This window comes from Dipodomys ordii, unplaced genomic scaffold (genome assembly GCF_000151885.1).
Source record: "Dipodomys ordii isolate 6190 unplaced genomic scaffold, Dord_2.0 Scaffold2, whole genome shotgun sequence".
Classification (NCBI taxonomy): Eukaryota; Metazoa; Chordata; class Mammalia; order Rodentia; family Heteromyidae; genus Dipodomys; species Dipodomys ordii.
Window position 1 is genome coordinate 9,816,149 of NW_012267218.1, and position 21,498 is coordinate 9,837,646.

Below are 21,498 nucleotides of genomic sequence, written 5' to 3' on the forward strand. Positions count from 1 at the left end.
CCCCCCGGCGGGCCCGCCGCGAGCCAACCACCTCTCGCCTCGCCGCCGCGCGCGCGCGCCTGCAGCTGGGACATGCCGGCGTTGAGAAGGTGGGTTCCGGGGCCGGCCTGGCCCTTCCCGCACGGGGCTCTGCAGTTCTGCAGAGCTTGCTTGAAAAACACAGCGAAAACAAACCCCCAAGCGCTGGTGGGTGGCAAACGGGGATGGCTGGGCTTCAGGGCCGCGCCGGGGACGGGGACGGGCAGGAGCCCGGGATGCGAGGACACCGTTCCTTAGAAGAAGCTGCCGCGGGGTTGGGAGTGGGGATGTGCTAACCCAGGCGCTGAGAGCGATCGGCAGGGGGACAGGGGGAAAAAGAAAGAAAGAACGGTCCTCCCCCCCCCCCCCCCCCTGCTTTGCGTCTTCCTCTTTTCTTTTCGGGAAAGCGCCGCCGCTTTGTGCGCCCTTGGGCGAGGGACTGGATTTTCCGTGTTGACCCCGCGGGGTGGGAGCCGAGCCCCGGGTCCCCAGCGCTCGCCTGGCTGCCGTCCGGGCGCACCGGACAAGCTGAACATCTGGGCTGCTCCTGCCTTGTGTCTGTGTGGCCTTCGCCAAGGGCATGGGACCCAGAAGTTTCGAGCCAATGAAAAGTGGGCACTGCAAACAGATGCGTGGAAGCGAACGTCTCGCTCTTTGCAGGAATGGCCAGCGAAAGAATCCTTAAACCCTGCAAGCGACGACATCCACTCGGGTCTCTATCCAGCCAACTCTTGACAACGCAATTCAGTTCTTTATTCAAAATTAACTATGGGTGTGTGAGGGGGGGCATTGGTAAGGGGCTGTCTCCATGCTAAAGGCTAAACTGCACCGATTGTCACCCTGGATTGGGGCTCAGCACCCCCACACCGCTGGCAGCCTTGACCCTTGGTGACTCGCCAGGCTTTCCTTACGTTGCAGAATGGTGCACACAACCTGGACGGAGACACCTGGATTGCAGAGTCTCAGGGAGCACTTAGAAATATTGCATCTCTTCCCACTCCGGCATTTATATAGTTGGTTCAGGTTTTTTTTTTTTTGGAGTTTTCTAGGTTTGTTTGTGTTTTGTTTTTTGAAATGATAAGGTCAGCCATTCAGGATGCTGTGGGCAGACTTCTTGCATATTATTTCCTTTTGGAAACTCTCTCCGTTTGCCTGGAGCTTATTTGGGCCCCAAGATCCAGCCGCAGCTCTTCCAGGAGGTTGGGCTTGGGGCTTGACTGTCTGGGGGCTGCTTCTAGCCAAAGGAAATGGGGAGCAAGAGTCAAGTGAGGGAGGGGGGGCGGGAACAGGCCTTTTCCACCAGTTCCTGAAGTCCCCGGCCCACAGTCAGCCTGTTCTGTCTCCAACATAAACGAGACAGGATTTTATAACCACCCGAAAGAGAACTTCACGGGAAGAAACAGGAAAACATTGAAATTCATAATATACAGACTGGAAAATAAATTGGGTTATTGTTCTTTCATTCCTTCCAGATATAAATCTGGCTGTTGCGAATCTCAAAAAGCCCTCAGATTTGGCTCTGCGCTTTATAAGGTCAGAGCTGTCTGCAGTGTTCGAGAACCTGGCTCAGGCAGACAGCTTAGCTGAAGTGCAGACTTGTAGCCACTTACGGTCTTCCCTCTCCGGACGGAGAATGAAGAATGTGGGCTTGCAGGCCTGTTCTCCTGGGATGTCACCTTAAGTTGGGGTCCCCTGTGTCCCCAGATGGCTGTTTTATCTGGGTCCTGTGTCATGGGTATGCACGAGCGTTGTAATCTACAGACTCACTGTAAAGAAGGAAGGATTGGAAAGCCCTAGTGCAGGTGGCAGTAATGGTACTAGGTCCATGGCCTGGCTGTAACAGCTGAAACAGCTCAGCTGTGCAAGGACGCCTTCCCTGACTTGACTGTATCGATAGCCTTAGCAAAGCCGGCAGCATTATTGATTCACATGGCAGACCGATTAGCTCTAGTGACAGGGTCTCCGTTTTGTAGCTCTTTGGTCTAGGGTCCTCACTGTGTGCAGAAGCTGCTCAGGGAAGTTAGTTTGTGCTGGATCCTATGAGCACTTAATGCATTTGCTTAGACTTCAGATTTCTTTCATTGTCACTGTTGTAAGTGTCCATTATGGTTGTTATGGTGCATTCACATTGCTGTGCAGCTGTGGCCCAAAACTGCATCTTGCAAAACTGCAGCTCTGGAGTCATTGAGCAACCACTCCCCCTGCTCATCCCCCCAGACCTGGCTACCACCTGTCTACCACCTGTCTACCCTCCGTCTCTTTAAGTTTCACAGCTCTAGGACCTCCTATGAGTGGAATTCTACGTTCATTGTTTTTGTTTTATGTTGTTTTTGTACTGATACCGGGGCTTGAACTCATGGCCTAGGTGTTGTCACTTAACTTTTTTTGCTCAAGGTTGTGTTCTACCACTAGAGCCACAGTTCTATGTCTGGCTTTTTAGTGGTTAATTGGAGATGAGTCCTACAGACTTTCCTGCTTTGGCTGGCTTCCAACGGTGATCCTCAAATCTCAGCCTTCTGGGTAGCTAGGATTGCAGGAGTGAGTCATTGATGTTGGGCTTCTACACTGTGTGTGTGTGTGTGTGTGAGAGAGAGAGAGAGAGAGAGAGAGAGAGAGAGAGTCACTTACTTAACATCATGTCAAGGTTCATACATGTTGTCAACCCCCTCCCCCCCACACACAGAGCTTTCCTTTCCTTTTCTGTTGAGATGAGCTTCTTTCTATGTGGCTCAAGATGTCTTTGAACTCTAGGCCCACGCAGCTGGGACTCAAGCATGCCCCACCATGCCCACATTTCCATGTTGTATTACATCAACACTTTAAACCTTTAAACCTTTCATCGCAGCTTCTCAAGAGATGGAGATCAGGAGGATTGTGGGTGGAGGCCAGCCTGGGCAAAGAGTTAGTGTGAGCCTCATCTCGACAAAAGAGCCAGGTGTGGTGGCATGTTCCTGGATACCTGTTATAGGGGAAGTGTATATGTAGGAGAATCATGATGGATGACAATCCTGGGCAAAACCGAAACTGCCCATCTGAAAATGACTAAAGCAAGAGAGCACCTCTGATGTGGCTCCAGTGGGAAAGACTTTGTATGTCTAAATCGTACTGGTGACCCTGGCTTTATGTGATGACAGCCGGGCCATGATAAAGGGTGGATCACAGGCAGGAGCAGAGAGGTTTCATGGCTGATGAGTGGCTGGTGTCTCAGTCCCTCCTGCTGTTTCCTATTGCATTTCTTCTTCTTGGGGCTGTGCAGGTTCCCCAGTCTGCCTTCTCTGGTGGGGCGTTTTCTGTAGGTCACACTCTAGGGCCAGGGTTGGGGGCCTGGGCCGCTCGAGCCAGTTTCTTTCCGGGGGGAATCTCACTTGCATGGGCTTCTGGGCTCTGGCTAAATGGCTTCATCGAAGTTCCTCCCCTTACTTGGCTGGAGGATGGCGGCTCTCTGGCTCTGTTTTCAGAATAAAGATGTTCTGAGTTCAGGCAAGTCTTCCTGCATATGCAAGAAAGACCAAGGTCAGTGTGTTACTGTGAAGAAAACCCCACAGCGGTGTGGGCTTTGACTCATTTTTGTTTTTGAAGCAACAGGATCTATGCATTTGAAAATGTGATTTAAGTCAAGTGCAGTGACTCTTGTCTGTCCTCCTATCAGGAGGATTTTAGGCTAGTCCCAGCCCAAAAGGCCTCGAGACTATTTCAACCAACAGTTGGATTCAGTGAGGCACATCTGTGCTCTCAATGCAAATAGGAGGACTATGGTCCAGATCAGCTGAGGAAAAAGACCCTTTCTTAAAAATAACCAGAGAAAACTGGGAAGAGAATGAGGGAAGGGGTGACATTGTCCAAAAAGAATGTATCATCACCTGACTTATGAAACTAACCCCTCTGCATATCACCTTTATAATAACAATTAAAATAATAAAAAATTTAAAAAAATAACATAAAGAGCTGAGAAGTGTCTCAGCAGAAGAACACCTGCTTTATAAGCACAAAATCCTGAGTTTAAGCTCTAGTACTGAAAAAAAAAGTATGATCTAAGTCAGCCTCCCCTATATGAAGCAAGTAGAAGAAGATGCCAGCCTGGTTTGGGCTGGTGGGGGACAGGGGTCGGGAGCATACCTATCCCTGTCTCCAAGTACATGGGAAGGTCACCACAGAGAGGCCCAGGCGGGGTGAGCTCCACGCCCCCCTCCCTCCCACCCCCCTGCATGGATCTTGGGTTTCACACTCCATTTCTTGTTTTCTACAGAATACTCACTGCTACTCTCCTGGCTCTCTGTCTTCCAAGTCCTGGGAATGCACAGGTAAGACTGTTTAAAAAGTTCCCAGGAAGGATAGTAAGAAAGTAGAGTGAGACAGTGGGGCTGTGCACCATGCACTTTAGCATTGCAGCACTGCGGAGATCGGGGTGGGGGTTGGAGAACTTCATGTTTGCTTCCTTGGAGGTCTTCCTTCTGGAGATTGTAGCTGAGGCCCGGGGAGGCTGAGTCTGCTGCAGGTTACAAAGGACATTATCCTGACATCCAACCCAAGATTTTTTTTTTTTGGTCAGTCATGAAGCTTAAACTCTGGGCCTGGGCACAGTCCCTGAGCTCTCCAGCACAAGGCCAGAGGTCTACCACTTGAGCCACAGCACCACTTCTGGTTTTCTGGTGGTTAATTGGAGACAAGAGTCTCACAGACTTTCCTGCCCAGGCTGGCTTTGAACTGCAATCCTCAGATCTCAGCCTCCTGAATAGCTAGGTGTGAGCCATTGGTGCCCATCTAACCCAAGACTAATCAGGTGATGGCTGGAGAAATGCTAAGCAAATGTGTGGTAGTGTTGGGGGACCCTGGCACCTTGAGATAACAGCATCTGAGGCTCCTGTTTGTCACATGTCCCAGTCTTATGTGTAGGAGAGAAAAAGGAGAGCACCAGAGATGGCACATGGCGCGGTGGAGGGGGGGAAACACCCTGAGCAAAGACCCCTGGATGGAGTATGGAAGGGACAGATGAGGTTAGACTTGGGAGGACCTGAGAGAAAACTGTAGCATTCCAGGCTTTTCAGAGCCACAGGGTTGTGTGACAACTAAGTTTTGTGCTACAGAACACACACACACACACACACACACACATTTTGAAGTCTATGCATGTCATTGAGGAGAGGAAATCTTGGGAAGAAGAATACAGAATCTTAAATCTCGGAGGGCTTTGGAATCTTCTCATCCTATGGTGGTCTTGAGCCCTGTGGGTGCTGATGAGGATCACTGCGTGCTCCATTGAGGCATTTTCCCAAATACTTAGACATTTGGGCTTGGAGGTGTGGCTCAGTTGGCAGAGCACCAGCCAGTGAGTGAAAAACATCAGGTACTGAGTTCGAGACCCAGTCTCAGACACACAACAAAAGACATTTAGCCTTTGCAATTGATTGGAAGTAAGTACTAACAGTGGGGAGACTGAGGCACAGACAAGTTCCACAGCGAGTAGGGGCTACAGTGCGAACTGGAAGCTAGGCAGATCAGTGGACTTCACCCACTCCTGCACTGCATTGCTGCAGCCTGGGTCTCCTACACTTTATGGCAAAGCCTCCTGGCTCTTTTGTTCTGTGTCCTTTACCCCAAGGCTGTGGGACCCCTGAGCTCTTGCTAAGAGTGCTGGCAAGTCCAGCATCCATACAAACCAACCCACAGCTCAGGGAAGCCCAACTCTGGAGCTGGAGCTATGGCCAGGGGTGAGAGTGCACGTCCACAGGTACCTGGTACTTTCCATGAAAAGCCATGCTCTAGAAGTTTCTCAGAGATCCTCTGATTGTCTGCCTCGACATATTTTTTTTTTTTTTGCAATGCATAAAACTGTCATTGAAGTTGTATGTAAAGCCCACAGTCCTCTGGGATCACCTAGAGATAGCTCTTTCCAGAAGCATCTTTGTGCACATTGTCTTGCTGAAGCTGAAATGGAGGAATCTCCTCAATCTTTTCCCACACACTTTTATTAGCATCTATTAGTTGTACAAGGGGGTTCATGGCCGTAGCTGCACACAATGTACCTTGATCAGACTTCCTACTTTTCTGAGAAAATAAGCTAGGTCTTCCATGGAAGTTTTATTTTCCCCCTCTGGACAGGATTAAGACTTAAGAGAAATTCATAGGGGAAATTATTTTTACAGTAGTGCTAAACAGGAAAGGTTAAATATATCTGAGGCCAAATACAGTTTGAGGCTATCACTGGCAGGTAAGTTCACGAGACCCCTTTTTATTCTATACACCTAGTGTGATGGTGCATGTCTGCCTTCGGGAGGCTGGGATTGGGAGGATTATGGTTCTAGGCCAGCAATAGCCAGAAAAGTCCATCTCAGACTGAGACTCCATCTCAGAGTAAGAAGCTGGGTGTGGCCATGTACTACTGTCATCCCAGCTATGAAAGGAGGACCAAAATAGGTGGATCACAGTCCAGGAACATGCCTTAGCAGGAAGACCTGATCTAAAAAAATATAGTGCCTGTTTAGCAAGCACAAAGCCCAGAGTTTAAATTCCCAATACTGTCACAAACAAATACCCTACCCCTTAATGGATAAGCTATCTTACCCATTCCAGGAAGGGGGTGAGGATGGGGTATACTACAGCATGCATAGCAGACGTGATTGCTATTGCTCCTCATACTTGATATTGCTCCTCATACTCGAAGCATCAACAAGCCCAATAAGAATTGAGAAAGGGGCCAGACGCTGGTGGCTCACTCTTGTTATCCTAGAAGGCTGAAATCTGAGGATTGCAGTTCAGAGGCAGGCTGGGTAGCAAAATCCATGAGACTCTTTTCTCCAACTAACCACAAGAAAACTAGAAGTGAGCTGTGGCTCAAGTGGTAGAGCACTAGCCTTGAGCACAAAAGCTCAGGGACGGGCCCAAAGTTCTAGTCTCACAACTGACAAAAAAAATTGCTAAAATTGAGGGTATCTTGAAGCAATGAGACAGGATTCTTAAAGTAATGCGCAGTGTAAAATGAGTGTAAGACAATAGTTTTAAAGAGGAATTGTAATACAGGCATTGGTATTAGGAAAGACATTCTTTATCCCACTTCCCAACCTTTCTGCCATGGAGCTTTGTGTACAGCCAGAGAGACATTTGCCAGTCAAATGACCTTGCCTCTTTCTTCTCTCTCCTTCCTGCAGCAACAGTGCACTAACGGCTTTGACCTGGATCGCCAGTCTGGACAGTGTTTAGGTATGTGCCTCTCCCATCCTCCCCAGGGTGACAGCCCAGGGCTCTGCTGCTTCTTCCTCAGCTATTATCCAATCCTTATGTATGGAAGAGCATGGAATGAATGACTGAGGTCCAACTATGTCCTCTAATCGATCACTCTTTCTGTGAACATCAGGCTAAGCACTATGAATTAACTGGTCCCTGCCCTCAGTAAGTTTTCCATCCCTAGGGGTGCTGTGCACAGTAGCTTAAACCTTGCACACTTAAGACCATAGAGTTTTCTAGATCAGAAGCTCAGCATCGTTCTACCAGGCTAACCTGAAAATGTCAGCGGGCTGAGCTTCTTTTGGGAGGCCCAAGGGGAGCCTCTTTTCTTGCTCATGAGAGCTGTTGGCAGAGTTCCCTTCCTAGCAGTTATGGGATTGAGGTCATTTCCTTGCAGGCTGTCAGCTGATGGCCACTCCCAGTTTCTAGAAGCTGTCCTTATTCCTTGGCTGATGACTTTCTCTTCCATCCTCAAAGCCAACACGTTAAGTGGCTCTCGTTTCTCAAGGCCTTCCTTTTTCAATTGTGGTATTTCCAACCAGTCCTGCCTCTTCTTCTACCTTGAAGGATTCATGTGACTAGGCTGCTCCTGCTCTGCCCCTCCCTCCCCCCAGCTAATTTAGGATGAACTCTCCACATCAAGGCCAGTGGATTAATAAACAGAATTCCCACAGCTGCTTATTCTCTTTCCCTCAAGTAATACAATGCATTCACAAGGTAGCAAGGATAGAGGAAGAGGTACTTTGAGGAAGGCATTCTCTTAGCACGCCCTCTAGTGGGAGACGTAGACATAGCAAATGTGACAGGTTGGTGGAACAAATCCATGGCCAAGAGGAAGTAATGGCAATGGTCCCTGGGAAAGAAGAGGAAAGAGTCATACTTGATGTCTTGGGTCCGTGAGGAGTGATGGAGGCTATGAGGCCAACTATCTGGCTGTGACATGTCATCTCACTGACCACCAGGGTTGACTTGGCTGATCTAATTGTTTGGCTGGATGTCCGCTCTCCCCATTACTGTTCCAGGTGTGTCTCTCCTAAAGCTTTGTAGTCAGTGGACCATTCTTCAGTGAAGGATATTCGAGTAGCTGTGCTCTCCTACTGGAGCCTCCAAACTCTCCAGAGTGATAGAGGGCTGACTTCAAGAAATGGCATTCTGGGTGAAAAGAACAGCATAAGCAAAGACTAGGGATGGAAAGGAAGCTCACAGTATAGGAAAGCATGCTGTAGATGGAGCCCAGGGTACATGGAAACACTAAGTTAGCCTCTTGTTCTGCCTGAGCCCCATATTGGGGTAATAGTTAACAACTTCTTCTTCTTCCTCCTATTCTTCTTCTTCTCCTCCTCCTCCTCCTCCTCTTCCTCTTCCTACTACTACTTCTTCTTCTTCTTTTTGCTAGTTCTGAGACTTGATCTCAGGGCCTGAGCACTGTCCCTGAGCTTCTTTTTGCTCAAGGCTAGCACTCTACGACTTGAGCCACAGCACCACTTCCAGTGTTTTCTGTTTATGTGGTACTGAGGAATTGAACCCAGGGCTTTCATGCATGCTAGGCAAGCATTTTACCATTACGCCACATTCCTAGCCCTAATAGTTAACTTCTATTATATTTGACTTAGGTCAAATTCTCTGCATTCCCTGAGCCCACATCAGCTCAGATCCAGAGAGCAGACAGATAATTTGAAGAGTGAGGAAGAAAATCTTGTTCTTGGAAATCTGGGCTCAGGCCAGACTGACCGGGAAGTACTTTGACTTGAGGATGTGTGGAGAACAAAGAGGGCAGCAGCCTTCTCTTCTAGCCCATGGTGTTAACTAGAAAACAGGCTGCTGTACTCTGAGCCTTGGCATTCCCTTTCCCAAGTTAGGGGTTGGCATGAGTTTCTCGGAGGAGATGGCGTGGGAGCTGTCAGGATCTAGGCCGCTCCCAGCTCCCCGGGCTCCAGTTCCACACAGGGCAGTCTTCGAGGCTGGCGGCAGGGCCCAGCATCTGGAGCCAGGATGCTGCTCACTGCAGCCAGAGTTGCCCGCCTCCCCACCCCAGCACACCCCCTCATAGCATGGCTGCAGCAGCTAAGTGCCAGTGTGGTAGACCTACTTGCCGGCACAGTGTGGACTGATTTCAAGGCTCTGCTTTCTTGGCAAAACATTAGCTCTGAGCTGAGCCTTGTCTGTCTTTTTTTAAAAAATAGTTTTATGGTTATTCTAAAGGTGATGTACAGAGGGGTTAACTGTAAGTCAGGTAAAGAATCTATCTCTTTTTTGGCATCTCTTGCTCTCTCTCAGTGTTTCCCTCCCACTCCATAAGTTGTGTAGTTCATTTTCTACGTAATGTCCAGTGAGTCCCAGCCTTGTCTATCTTGACACCGAGGTCTCTTGCTCCGCTGCCCAGTCATGGTTTGGACTAGAAATGTCTTAGGTATATCCCAGTGTTTTCAGAGTATATGTGCAGACATGTGTTTCTATGTCCACAGACAAACCGGTTTAATGGTTATATATTCATGTTTACTGTTAGTTTCCATCTATGCAAATTGAGAGTGGCTTTTATTACTCTTGGTTTTTTGTTGTTGTTATTGGGTTGTAGGGCTTGAACTCTGGGCCTGGGCGCTGTCCCTCAGCTCTTCAGCTCAAGGCAAGCACTCTACCACTTGAGCCACAGCACCACTTCTGGTTTTCTGTTGGTTTATTGGAGATAAGCCTCTCACAGACTTTCCTGCCCAGGCTGGCTTTGAACTGTGATCCTCAGATTTCAGCCTCCTAAGTAGCTAGGATTACAGGCATGAGCCACCAGCACAAGGCTGAGAGTGGCTATTACTCTTAATGGGCATGGAAGGTGAAAGTAGACACTTCATTTGAGTTTCACGGGGGTCTATCTAGAGGAAAGAAGGAAGTGAGTGGCTGTTGAGGTTTCTGTGTATGTGGGCAAAATCAGAATGGAGGTGCATGAAGTGTTCCTGTTGGGGTGGCATGTTCAGTTGGGAAGATCTGCCAGCACTGAGCCCGGGGCTGGCTGGAGCCAGTGCTGGTGAACTGTGTTTGGGGTCTTCATGTCTGTTGGTTCGAAGCTCTGATTACAAGTGTATTGTGCACGGTGCCGTGAGCGCTCATCTTGTCCGTGGCTTTGCAGATATTGATGAATGCCGGACCATCCCCGAGGCCTGCCGAGGAGACATGATGTGTGTCAACCAGAACGGGGGCTATTTATGCATCCCGCGAACCAACCCGGTGTACCGCGGACCCTACTCCAATCCCTATTCGACGCCCTACTCAGGTCCATACCCAGCAGCAGCGCCCCCAGTGTCCTCTGCTGCGGCCTCGGCTGGGGCCGCATCCAACTACCCTACGATTTCAAGGCCCCTTGTCTGCCGCTTTGGCTACCAGATGGATGAAGGCAACCAGTGTGTGGGTGAGTACCCAGCGCCCCTCCTCCCTCTCCAGTGTGTGCTGGGGCTCTAGCCTGTCTCCCCAACATGTGAATCCGCTGTCATGCAACCAGTGTCCCTGAGAAACAACACCTGCTTTCCGCCCATTATCGTACCCCTCCAGCCCTATTTCTGGGTTAACCACTTCCTCTCAGGACTTGAGCTTGCTGCTTCCTTCAGAGTTCCCAGATAGCTCATTTGTCTCTTCTTTTCTTCCTGTTGACTTCCTGTCTATCTCTACTATCTATTTATCATGGATATATATATATTTTTTTAAATCAAGCTCTTCGCTGGGCACTGGTGGCTCACACCTGGAATCCTAGCTACTCAGGAGGCTGAGATCTGAAGATCATGGTTCAAAGCCACCCTGGGCAGGACAGTCTGTGAGACTCCAATTAACCACCAGAAAACTGGAAGTGGTCTTGTAGCTCAAGTGGTAGAGTGCTTGCCTTGAGCGGAAGAGCTGAGGGACAGCGCCCAGGCCTAGAGTTCAAGCCCCACAACTGTTCCCCCCCCCAAAAAAATCAAGCTCCTGTGTTCTCAAATAATAAATTTATCAGGTCAGACTTGGTGATCTTTCCAGATCACAAAGAGATCTCAAAGAGGTCTGGGAAGGTGCTGGGCCCTGCCTCCAGTGTGTCGTCTGGAAAATGTATTCCTACAATGGAAGCCTAGAGGTCCAGCACCTGTTCTGGAAGGAAAGTAGGCTCCTGCAGCTGGAACTGATGCTCTTACGGCTAAAAGGAGTCTTGCTGATGGGATCCCTGGAGGGAAAAATAGACATCATGTACTCCAAGCCCCAAATTGGCAAGGGTGTAAGCAGTGTCCTCCAGAGTCTTGGGTTGTATTGTCCAGGGCGGTCGTGGAGCCATGGTCCCTTTGGCTGTAGTTGGATCAAATCCTTGAAACCAGCTCCAGACAGAGGGAGCTGCTCCAGAGTGAAGTCAGTGCATACCTTTGATCACAAACCCTGTGTGCCAAAGCCCTTTGAGCCTGGATCCCCATTTGAGGACATTTCCAAATAACACGCAAATCCTCTTATCCTTCAATGGTCTGGGGAGTCCAAAGCAGGCACAAGAAATAGAAAATTTCAAAGAAGGGGATGAAATGAATACAAATTGAAGTTCATCAGAGTGTGGGGAGAACATTAGGCCGCCTAGTGGGGTGTTGTTGATTTGGGGGTACTGGGGTGTTGGGGCTGGTCATCTGTAACGTCTCTTGTACTTCTCAGGAATCAGGTTTTTCTATGTGAGTAATCTGCAAAGAGGTATCCTTCAGAGTCACAAGGGAAAACTAGATACGCCAGAGTTTAACCTTCTGCTGCACTGCAACTACTCTTCTGCACTGCCTCCAGGGGACATGGTGTGTGTGTGTGTATGTGTGCATGTGTGCGTGTGTGCGTGTGTGTGTGTGTGTTGAGGGGGGATAGTCCAGTCAGCAAAGGGAAAGCTGTATGTGCAGGACACAGTCAAGCTGTGGGGGGAGGCAGTGCCCCATTTCCTTATAACAGCGGCAGCACCACAGTCACTGGAAGGAACTTGGAAAGCAATCTTTAATGTCAGCCTCTTCATTTAATGGAAAGGTAATGAGCACTTCAACAATTAGGCAATTATCCAGGTAGGATTTGAGTCAAGCTGGCTCAACTACCAGACTGTAGTTCCTGACCAGATGACATGATCCCCAAAGAAATAACCAACCCCCCAAGAAGCACAGAAAGGAGAACAAGGAGGGGATGCATCTGGCTCAGACAGGCCCCGTGACCAGCCTCTGTGTGCTCATGTGCCAGTAAGAAAGGGGGCACAGTGACAATTTAGTGGTGTTTCAACTTTGGGGGTGAGGGTTCTCAGGTGGTCATGATGCAGGCACCTCTGGCTGATGTCCTGAGATATCCCATCAGCCCTTTTGCAGAATATGGAAGAACTGCCTTGAGGCTCCGCGGGGTGTCCCCCCCTCCCCCCCTCCTCTCAGGGTTTCAAAGCCCTTGACAATGAGAACATGGCTGGGAAAGCATTCATTCCTGGTCCCTGTGATGTCATACTATTTGTGGTTCTGAACCTGTCACCCTGAGATGCCGAGCTGTTCATAATAGCCCTTTTGTAAGCAGAGTACAATCTGGGAACCCTGGAGAGACCTGGCTGCACGCCCATCCATTTCCAAAAAGTCTAGTATTATGCATTCATAAGTCCCGAGTTCTTTCTGACTTCCCTCCACTCCACCCCGTGGTTTCCTGACTTACAGATGCCTCACTGAGGCATTGTGAGAGGTCGGGTGAAGGGGTCCAGCGAAAGAAGAGATGGGGGAAAGCACTTGCCCCTGAGCTCGGATGACAGGCAGGCACCACTGCACTCTTTTGTTGGGTTGGGACTCACTTTCAAGGAAGATGTTTCCTCTCTGGTGTCCAAATTAGATTACATCCTGTGCTGAGCAGAACCCTGGGTCTCCAGTACCTCTGACCATCCTTTTAGTTTCTCAGCTTTGGATCTCCCTAAACTCTGCCCTCTCTGGACCAAAGTTTGAGTCTACAAACCTTTAGGTAGGAAGCTGGATCACTCAGGACACTTGGACCAGGGGGATTAGTGATCCAGGAACTACAGCCATGAGCCAATAGTGTTTTGTGGCATTGAGACACTGGCAGCTTGAGGGCTGGGAATGTGATTTAGTGGTACAGCGCTTGCCTAGCATGCATGAAGCCCTGGGTTAGATCCCTCAGTCCCTCAGTACCACAAAAACAGAAAAAGCCAAAGTGGTGCTGTGGCTGAAGTGGTAGAGCACTCACATTGAGCATAGAGAGGCTCAAAGACAGTGCCCAGTTCAAGCCCTGGCACAAAAGAAGAAAGAAAGAAACTGCCAGCTTGGCTTGAGGGTAGAGCTGGATGGAATACGGGCCCACACAGGCATGGTGAACGGGCAGGGAGGAAAGTGCTGGAGGGGAGAGTCACCAGCCCAGACCCTGACCAAACCAGAATCAAACACACACCGCGAGTTCCAAACCAGTCCCATAGCCAGCCAGCCCAGAGCAGCGGGCTGAGGGCTGATGAGGTTGAGCCGAAGGGGAGTAGGAGAGTAGCTAGCTGCATGATTGCAGTAGCTCAGGTCTGGACATCTTCAGAAACCTTCCTGTCATGCATGCTGCCTCTGAATGCAGCGGATGTTGGTCTCTCCCTGAGTCTCCCCTCAGGGCTAATCACGTCATCCCTCTGGGTGGACATTCCAAGTCCCACTTTGCTAATTGACTTGGCTCAGTGGTAAGTTCAGGGACTCCACCAGAAACTTAAGTCCTGGGAGGTGTTTTGGAGCTGAGAAAGCTGTTTTACTAGAGCCGTGTTACTCCAGTAAGAATTTGTCTGGACATTTCTGAGTGGTGTGTGTGTGTGTGTGTGTGTGTGTGTGTGTGTGTGTGTGTGTGTGTGTGTGTGTACACTAGGGCTTGAACTCAGAGCCTCTTGTACTTGCTTAGTTTTTTTTTTCATTTAAGGCTTAGTGCTTTACCACTTGAACCACGCCTCCAGTTCTAGACTTTTTTGTTGGTCATAGGGCTTGAACTCTGGGCCTGGGAGCTGTCCCTCAGCTCTTCAGCTCAAGGCAAGCACTCTACCACTTGAGCCACAGTGCTACTTCTGGTTGTCTGGTGGTTTCTTGGAGATCAGAGTCTCATGGACTTTTCCTGCCTGGGCTGGCTTTGAACTGTGATCCTCAAACTTCCTGAGTAGCTAAGATTACAGGCATGAGCCACCGGTGCCCGGCTCAGTTCTAGACTTTTTTTTTGCTGGTTAATTGGAGAGAAAAGTCTCCAGGATTTGTTTGCTTGGAGTGGCTTTGGATCCACAAAACTCAGACTTCTGACCAGCTAGGATTGCAGGTGTGGCCCAGCAGTGCCCAGCTCAATGTTGAAATGAGAAGCAGTATCTTTAATCTCTCACCTGCTGGGATTTTTGTCATTGATGAGGATGCCCAGGCAGGCAGAGAACAAAACATATGGATCCTTTCAGAAGATGGGTGAAGTTGGTTTGAAGTCTTCTCTTGAGTTATTTTTCATAAAAGTCAGCCAAGATTTAGTCAACTGGTGTTCACAGAGCACCTCCTGGGTGCCAGGCTTTGGCCTACGCACAGAAGGGCACAGCCACAGGGCTGTGTCCAGAGCTTATGGTCAAGGAAAGGAGACTAGCCCACACAGCAGCTGAAATGCCAGGCAGCTTCTAAGTTTCTAAGATAGTAGAAGAAAAAGGCAAAAATCGGAAGGCCCTAGGAGTAGAAAGGCCCAGAACTTAGAAGTCAGACAGGTCTTGATTCTCATCTTGGTTTGCCTACTTCCTTCCCAGGTCTCTGTTTCTTTATCTGTAACTTAGGGATAACAATGCCCACCCCATAAATAGCATGAAAATACCTTGCTCAGGTCTGAGGTCTGTTCCTGGGAAAGATTCGTGGAGGAGGTCTTGAGATCCGAGAATCCTAAGAAAGTCTGAAAATGTCCTGAAGACTTGATTCTCTCAGTATCTACAGAGATGATGGTCCCTGGTCTCAGACATGTCCACTTGTCAGAGACCTCACTCAGAATCTGCTTCAAGATGCCAGCAGAGCTTGGTTTATTTAGGTTGTGAAATAGAGCCGCGGGAAGTTAGCCCAGAGTTGGCATTTATTCCAAGTGGCTAGGACAAGGCCAGGAGCACAGAGAAACCTCAGCCTCGGTGTGGCCAGCCTGCGGTTAGCCCAAACAAGGGAGGAATGGCGGAATTCAAGCATTCACGGTTTTCTTTCTGACTTTTTCGCATTTTTAATCCAGACCTCCAGTTTGGGCTGTAACTTGAAACCCAGGCCTCAGCCTGACACCACAGGAAAATGTGTGAAGAGGGCTCCTTGGTGCTGAGAACTCTGGAGCCAAGCAGGCCTGCCGAGGGAAGGGCACCCAGGACAGTGGCTGGGGGTCTGCACTGGGCTTTGCTCAGAGGACCTTGAACTGGACACCAGCATGCTTGTCCATGGGCCCCCTTCCCCGCCCCCCACCCCGCTCCAGGTTTCAGCCTTACCTGTCATGGGCTGCGATGGTAGACAAGCAGTCGATGCTCCCTGAACCTCAGTTTTTGCCATCTATAGCCAGGGATTACAATGCCAACCTCCATGTGATTATTTTGAGAACGAACTAGGGGTGATACATGTCCATTGTCCCATTTGGAGGCTGACTAGTGGCAAGGGCTTCCTAAGTTCGTTTTTGTAACTATTGCCTTCCTGATTTCAGGGCTCATCGTACCATTTTGTCCTCTCTGACTCCCAAGGGCACACCTCCTATGGGCTAAGCCTGCTGTTCTCAGCTCAGCTGCTCGCCACACTTGAGCTGCAGGAGTTGGGGTGGCTTGCGATTCCATGGAGACCTCAGCATGAGAGGCCCCCCAGGAAGCCACCCTGGGGGAAAGGCAGAGCCCCGTGGCAGGGGTGTGGGGTGGACCCTGAAGTTCTTTCTCCTAAGCTCCCAGGTGGTATGATGTTGCTACAGTTGGGACCACACCTGAAGTGGCAAAGCCCTTGTCCACCCACTGATGCTTGCACAGGGTTGTGTTTAAGGAAAGAGAGAAGCTTTTTTTAAAAAAAGCATATATATATATATATATACACACACACATATATATATATATGTATATATATATATATATTCTCATATTGCTTGGATCTGTTAGAAGGATGGTTATTTATTTATTTAATGCCAGTACTGGGGCTGGAACTCAGGGCCTTGCACTATTGCTTGGGTTAGTCACTCAAGGCTAGAACTCTACCACTTGAGCCACACCTTTACTGATAGCTTTTTGCTGGTCAGTTTAGAGATAAGACTCTTAGAGGATGTGTCTGCCTGGGCTGGCTTTGACCTGCGGTCTTCAGATCTCAGCCTCTTGAGTAGCTAGGATTACAGGCATGAGCCTCCAGTGCCTGGCTTAGAATTGATCATTTTGCTTAAAATTAAAACCTGAAAAAGAATTATATCTAAAGCCTAAATTAAGGCAGCATGCTGCAATTGTCAAAACAAAATTTCTCTAAGTGGGCTTCGACCTCAGATTTATTAGTTGTGTAGCATTAAGAAATCACGTGGCCTCTTTAGCCTATGTAGTGCTATTTGTAAAAAATGAAAGGATGGATGATATCTTTTCTGTAATATTAAAATCAAGGGATTTAATCTGTAGGTTAGAATCGGGGGATTTATTCTCATGGGTTTCTCCCCCACACTAAGTTCTACCTGAAGCTGAGCCCGGCTGTCTCTTACGGTACAGTATACCTGTGCTATGACTGAGCAGACCTGTGCTGGCATTAAGACATCCAGCCGAGGGAAGGCATCACATCATCGCTACCATAGCTGTTTTGAGCCATGTCAACTATTTGTTTAAAAATCTTTTTAAGGGGCTGGGAAGGTGGCTCAGTGGTAGAGCGCTTGCCTTGCATGCCTCAGGCCCTGGGTTCGATTCCTCAGCACCACATAAGCAAAAAGAAAAAAGCCGGAAGTGGCTCTGTGGCTCAAGTGGTAGAGCTCTAGCCCTGAGCTGAAGAGATCAGGGACAGCGCCCAGGCCCAGAGTTCAGGCCCCACTACCGGACCCCCCAAAAAAAATCTTTTAAAATTGTTCTTATAAAGGTGATGGTCAGAGGGGCTACAGTTATGTAAGTCAGGTAATGAGCACATTTCTTTTTGGACCATGCCACCCCTTCCCTCACTTTCTCCAGTTTTTCCCTCTTCCCCCAACAATGTGTATAGTTCATTTTCAATGTAGTATCCAGTGAGTACCACTGCTGCACTGGTTTACCCTCTGTCCCTCCATTTCTGTGTCTCCCTTTACACTCCCAGAGACAGTATACATAACACGATTTCACACACACACAAATATATGTCTTTTACAGTGCTTTGATGACTGTCTCGCAGTCAAGTAGGTTTCCTTTGTAACTCTGTGGATTCTATTTCATGCAGTTGAAGGTGTCCCATCCATGTACTTTGTTTGTCTGCAAGACAGGTTTATGGCACACATACAAAATTTCTTGGACCAAATCATTTCTCAACTCCTCTCCAACTCCAGAATGTTCTACTATTCTAAATCTTCTCTGTCTTCAGGGAACATCATTTTGTATCCAGACAGTCTGGATTTTCTGTTAACTCTTTCTCACCTGGATTGTGTTTCAATCAAACCTCATAGTAGATGACGTCTTCTGCCAACACTGTGCCTATTATCCGTCCTAAGACAGTGCTTTTCCCTAGCTGCAGCTGGCTTTGGTAACTGGCTCTGGTCTGGGGTGAGACTCTGCACTCTGCCCAGGCTCACGTGCCGGGTGGAGTTCCACAGTCTGAACGTGACCAGCCCTTGGTACATTTGCACAGGTTATTTCCCCAGTGCCTAACATGGCAATTTTCTCAATGGCCTACAAGTTTTTCTTGGCTCTCATTTTATGTTCCTTGGTCTGGTCATGTTTCCTTCAATTTTAGTCCCTTGTGGATTTAGCCATTTCTGTGCGAGAAACAAGTGGTTTCTTCTTGCAATAGCAAGAAGAGGGATGAAGTTGGGCGCCCGTGGCTCACGCCTAGAATCCTAGCGACTTAGGAGGATGAGAGCCAAGGATCATGGTTCAAAGCCTGTCTTATCTCTAACCAGCAAATGCTAGAAGTGGAGCTATAGCTCAAGTGATAGAGCACCAGCCTTGATTGAAAATGCCAAGTGAGAGCACAAGGCCTGGAGTTCAAGCCCCAGTTACCCCCCCACACACACACACACAAGAAAGAGAACACAAAGAGTGTGGGCTAAACAGCAAGACCATTTTGCTCCATTTCTGGTGTTCTAACAGGTAGATGTGTCACCAAGTTTCCAAAGAGCACTTTACCTGCTGGAGGACAGGAAGTCCTCCAAAGCCAGAGATGAGATTTCCCAGGTGCTTTTGAAATTAGCAATAGATGCATATTATGAAGAGAAGCAATGGGTCTTTTTCTTTTTTCTTTTTTTTGAGAGACAACTAGGCCTGTTACTGAGGCTGGTCTTGAAGCAATCTTCCACATCGCTGGGAGTGCAGACATATCCCACATGCTGGCCTTAGTGCTGAAGTAGAGCTGGGTGACCATACCAGCTCTTTGGTTGCCAAGTTTTAAATCCCACAGTCGCCAACTGTCTGGTTTCGGGCTTTAAAACTGTGGAGTGTCCTATCTTCAAGATGAGATAGCAGTCCTCATCTTGGGAGTTTAGCAAAGGATATGCTGTGTGTCCGAAAGCCTGTGCTGTACCCCTAACCGGTCATGCCATTTCTCCCCAAACCTATTGTAAGAGCCACCGCCCTGCCCGGCCTCAGGGCCGGCCGTGTGGCAGGAGCCTGCTGGCTGCTCAGTCCGGCTTGGAGAGGGAAAGCTAATGGAGAAGGAGGAAGACAGGGCTCTCCATTCGGGTTCAGTCACACCCAGATACAGTCGTGTGTTGCTTAAGGTGGGCTTAGCTCTGAGAAGTGTGTCATCGGGTCATTCTGTCATGTGTGAACATCATTGTGTGTGCCCTCCATAAACTAGATAACCACAGCACCCCAGGGTCATAGAATCTCATTGTGGGTCATTGGCCGAGACAGCCATGAAGCAGAACGTGTCGCACGGCCTCTGCATCTGTTTCTCCTCGGACCCCACTGAGGCCAGAAAGGAGCCTCCTGGGGCTGTCTCAGCTTTGGGGGATCCTGAACAACCACTCAGGTACCTGTGATCTTTCAGGACACCAGGTGGGGACCACAGTGGCTGAGGGGTCCACTCTGCATGGTGCAGGCATCCTGGGTGTACATGTGTTGAATTGAATGTAGGGCAAACCCCAGGGGCTGATGGGAAAAGAAGCCAGCGAAGAGCCCACGGGTGAGCTGATCTTGCAGAGAGCCTCCCTCAGGGGCTTTTCCACCGGTGGTGGGGCTCTGCCCTTCATATCCTGAAGCCAGGACTTGGGGCCCACCTAGGCGCCTAGACAGCTCCTCACAGAGCCTCCTTCAATCATGCTACGTCCATTAGCACCCCTGGAGCCTGCAGCCACCCACAGCTCCTATTTGCCTGGAGCACAGAGGAGCTGTGTTCAAGGAGATACAAGCAGATGCTCCCCTGGGGAAGGGTCTTGGGACCATCTCCTTGGGGGCTGGCAGAGAAAGGGCATTCCCAGGATTCCTTCTCTCCAGGGCGTCTCAGACAGCAGACAAGATGTCAGCGATTGACCTCCCACTCCCTCCAGCTTGTGGGAGCCAGGCCAGAGGGGAGATGGGGACAGCCAGAGCTCGGCCCTGCCGCAGGCAGCCAGGATCCACAGACTCCAGGGGATGGCTGGTGCGGTGGGGCCCGGAAAGCAGTAATCCTCCGGGGGGGCTCTGTCCGTGCCGTCTGACTTTTCCTTCACACTGAAGCGTTGCAGAAAGGCAGCCAGATGATTTATGAGCTCCACATATTTCACAGGTCTTTCCACGTCCCCCAGGATTCGATGAGGTCAGACGGAGCAGACAGGGCTGCATCAGGATCAGTCTCAAATTGGCACCCCCCACCCCCCCGCCACATTCCCAGAGGAGGGGGAGGATAATCATTTGAAGGACATTATATGAAATAGGGCAAAGACATGCACGCAGTGAAGCCAACCCCTGCTCCATTCCTGTTGGGGACAAAGAGACATCGCATGGTTTTCAGCCTCTGAGCTGAGGAGGGGTGGCTGCATCTGTTGGGACATGGGGGCCAGTGCAAAGCATGATGGGAGAGGGCTGCCTGGGTGATGGAGTTGCTCAGAGAAAAGTTAGGAGTAACCGTGGCATCTTGTACTTATCCCCCATCACTGATCGCATGGTGTGTGTGTGTGTGTGTGTGTGTGTGTGTGTGTGTGTGTGTGTGTGTGTTCGCTGGTTCTGGTGCTTGAACTGCTTGAACTCAGAGTCAGGGTGCTACTCCTAAGTTGTTTTTTGTTTGTTTGTTTGTTTTACTCGTAGCTAGGGCTTATGCTGCAGCGCCACATCTGGCTTTCTGGTTAGATAATTAACAATGAGAGTCTCATGAGTTTTCCTGCCTTGGGCTGGCTTCGAACCTCGATCCTCAGAAGGGTGAATCCAGCATTACCATCACTGCCCTGTGTATTCATAGTCTCTTGGCAGGAGTCAGGTGGGTGGCTAGAAAGTGTGCAATCTAATATGTAAATATGTGTAGCCCCACGAAATGAGGTCGTACCAGGGCTATGGTTAGTGGCCTGGCAGGAGTGCTTGCCAGAGTTTTGCAGGAGGTCAGGTATTACACATCTGGACGACCATTTGATTCAACAGATGTTCACCGAGCACTTCCTGTGTCAGCTTCTACCAGGCTCTAGGGATGAACAAGACAGGGTCCCTGCACACAGAAGCACCCTGCTGCGCAGATGTGAGAAGGGCTGGGAGGGGTGCACGCCTGCAACTCACCAGTCTCTGCCACAAGCGTGAGAGAGGGTCACAGCAGGGCCGTGAGTAAAGGAGTGTGAGTTCTGCTCTGGGCCTGGCTTTGCCCTCCATTAAGTATGTCTTTTGGGGAATCCGGTGGGATTTTCTGTATTGGAGACAGGGAGCAGCCTGACCAAAGGCACAGAGGGGAGGAAGTTCCTGGATCATTGAAGAAGGCTGGCCAGGGCTTGGCTGTCCCCCTGGTCACCTGCCCCCCTAGGGTACCCAGCATGGCTGCAGCTTGGACACAAGTCAGAAGGTCAGACATAGAAGGAGTGACGGAGCCCAGGGTAGCTGGACCTGACTGGCAGTCCTTGAGTGCCATAACTCAGGGTTTCTTCTGGCAACACTGGCTTTTGAGTGGGGAAGTGGGATATTTCCAGCAGATTTTGTGTGTGTGTGTGTGTGTGTGTGTGTGTGTGTGTGTG

General features: G+C 49.5%; 1 protein-coding gene across 1 annotated transcript in view; it reads left to right on the plus strand.

Moving 5' to 3' along the window:
• Positions 1-6: 6 nt before the first annotated feature.
• The window catches only part of Fbln5 (fibulin 5), a 67,796-nt gene continuing 46,304 nt past the window's right edge, over positions 7-21,498 (plus strand). Inside the window, exons 1-4 of the mRNA XM_013016760.1 lie at positions 7-89; positions 4,265-4,319; positions 7,164-7,215; positions 10,358-10,636. Coding sequence (XP_012872214.1) covers positions 73-89; positions 4,265-4,319; positions 7,164-7,215; positions 10,358-10,636 — 403 coding nt within the window. The 5' untranslated portion in view covers positions 7-72. The remainder of the gene's footprint in view (positions 90-4,264; positions 4,320-7,163; positions 7,216-10,357; positions 10,637-21,498) is intronic.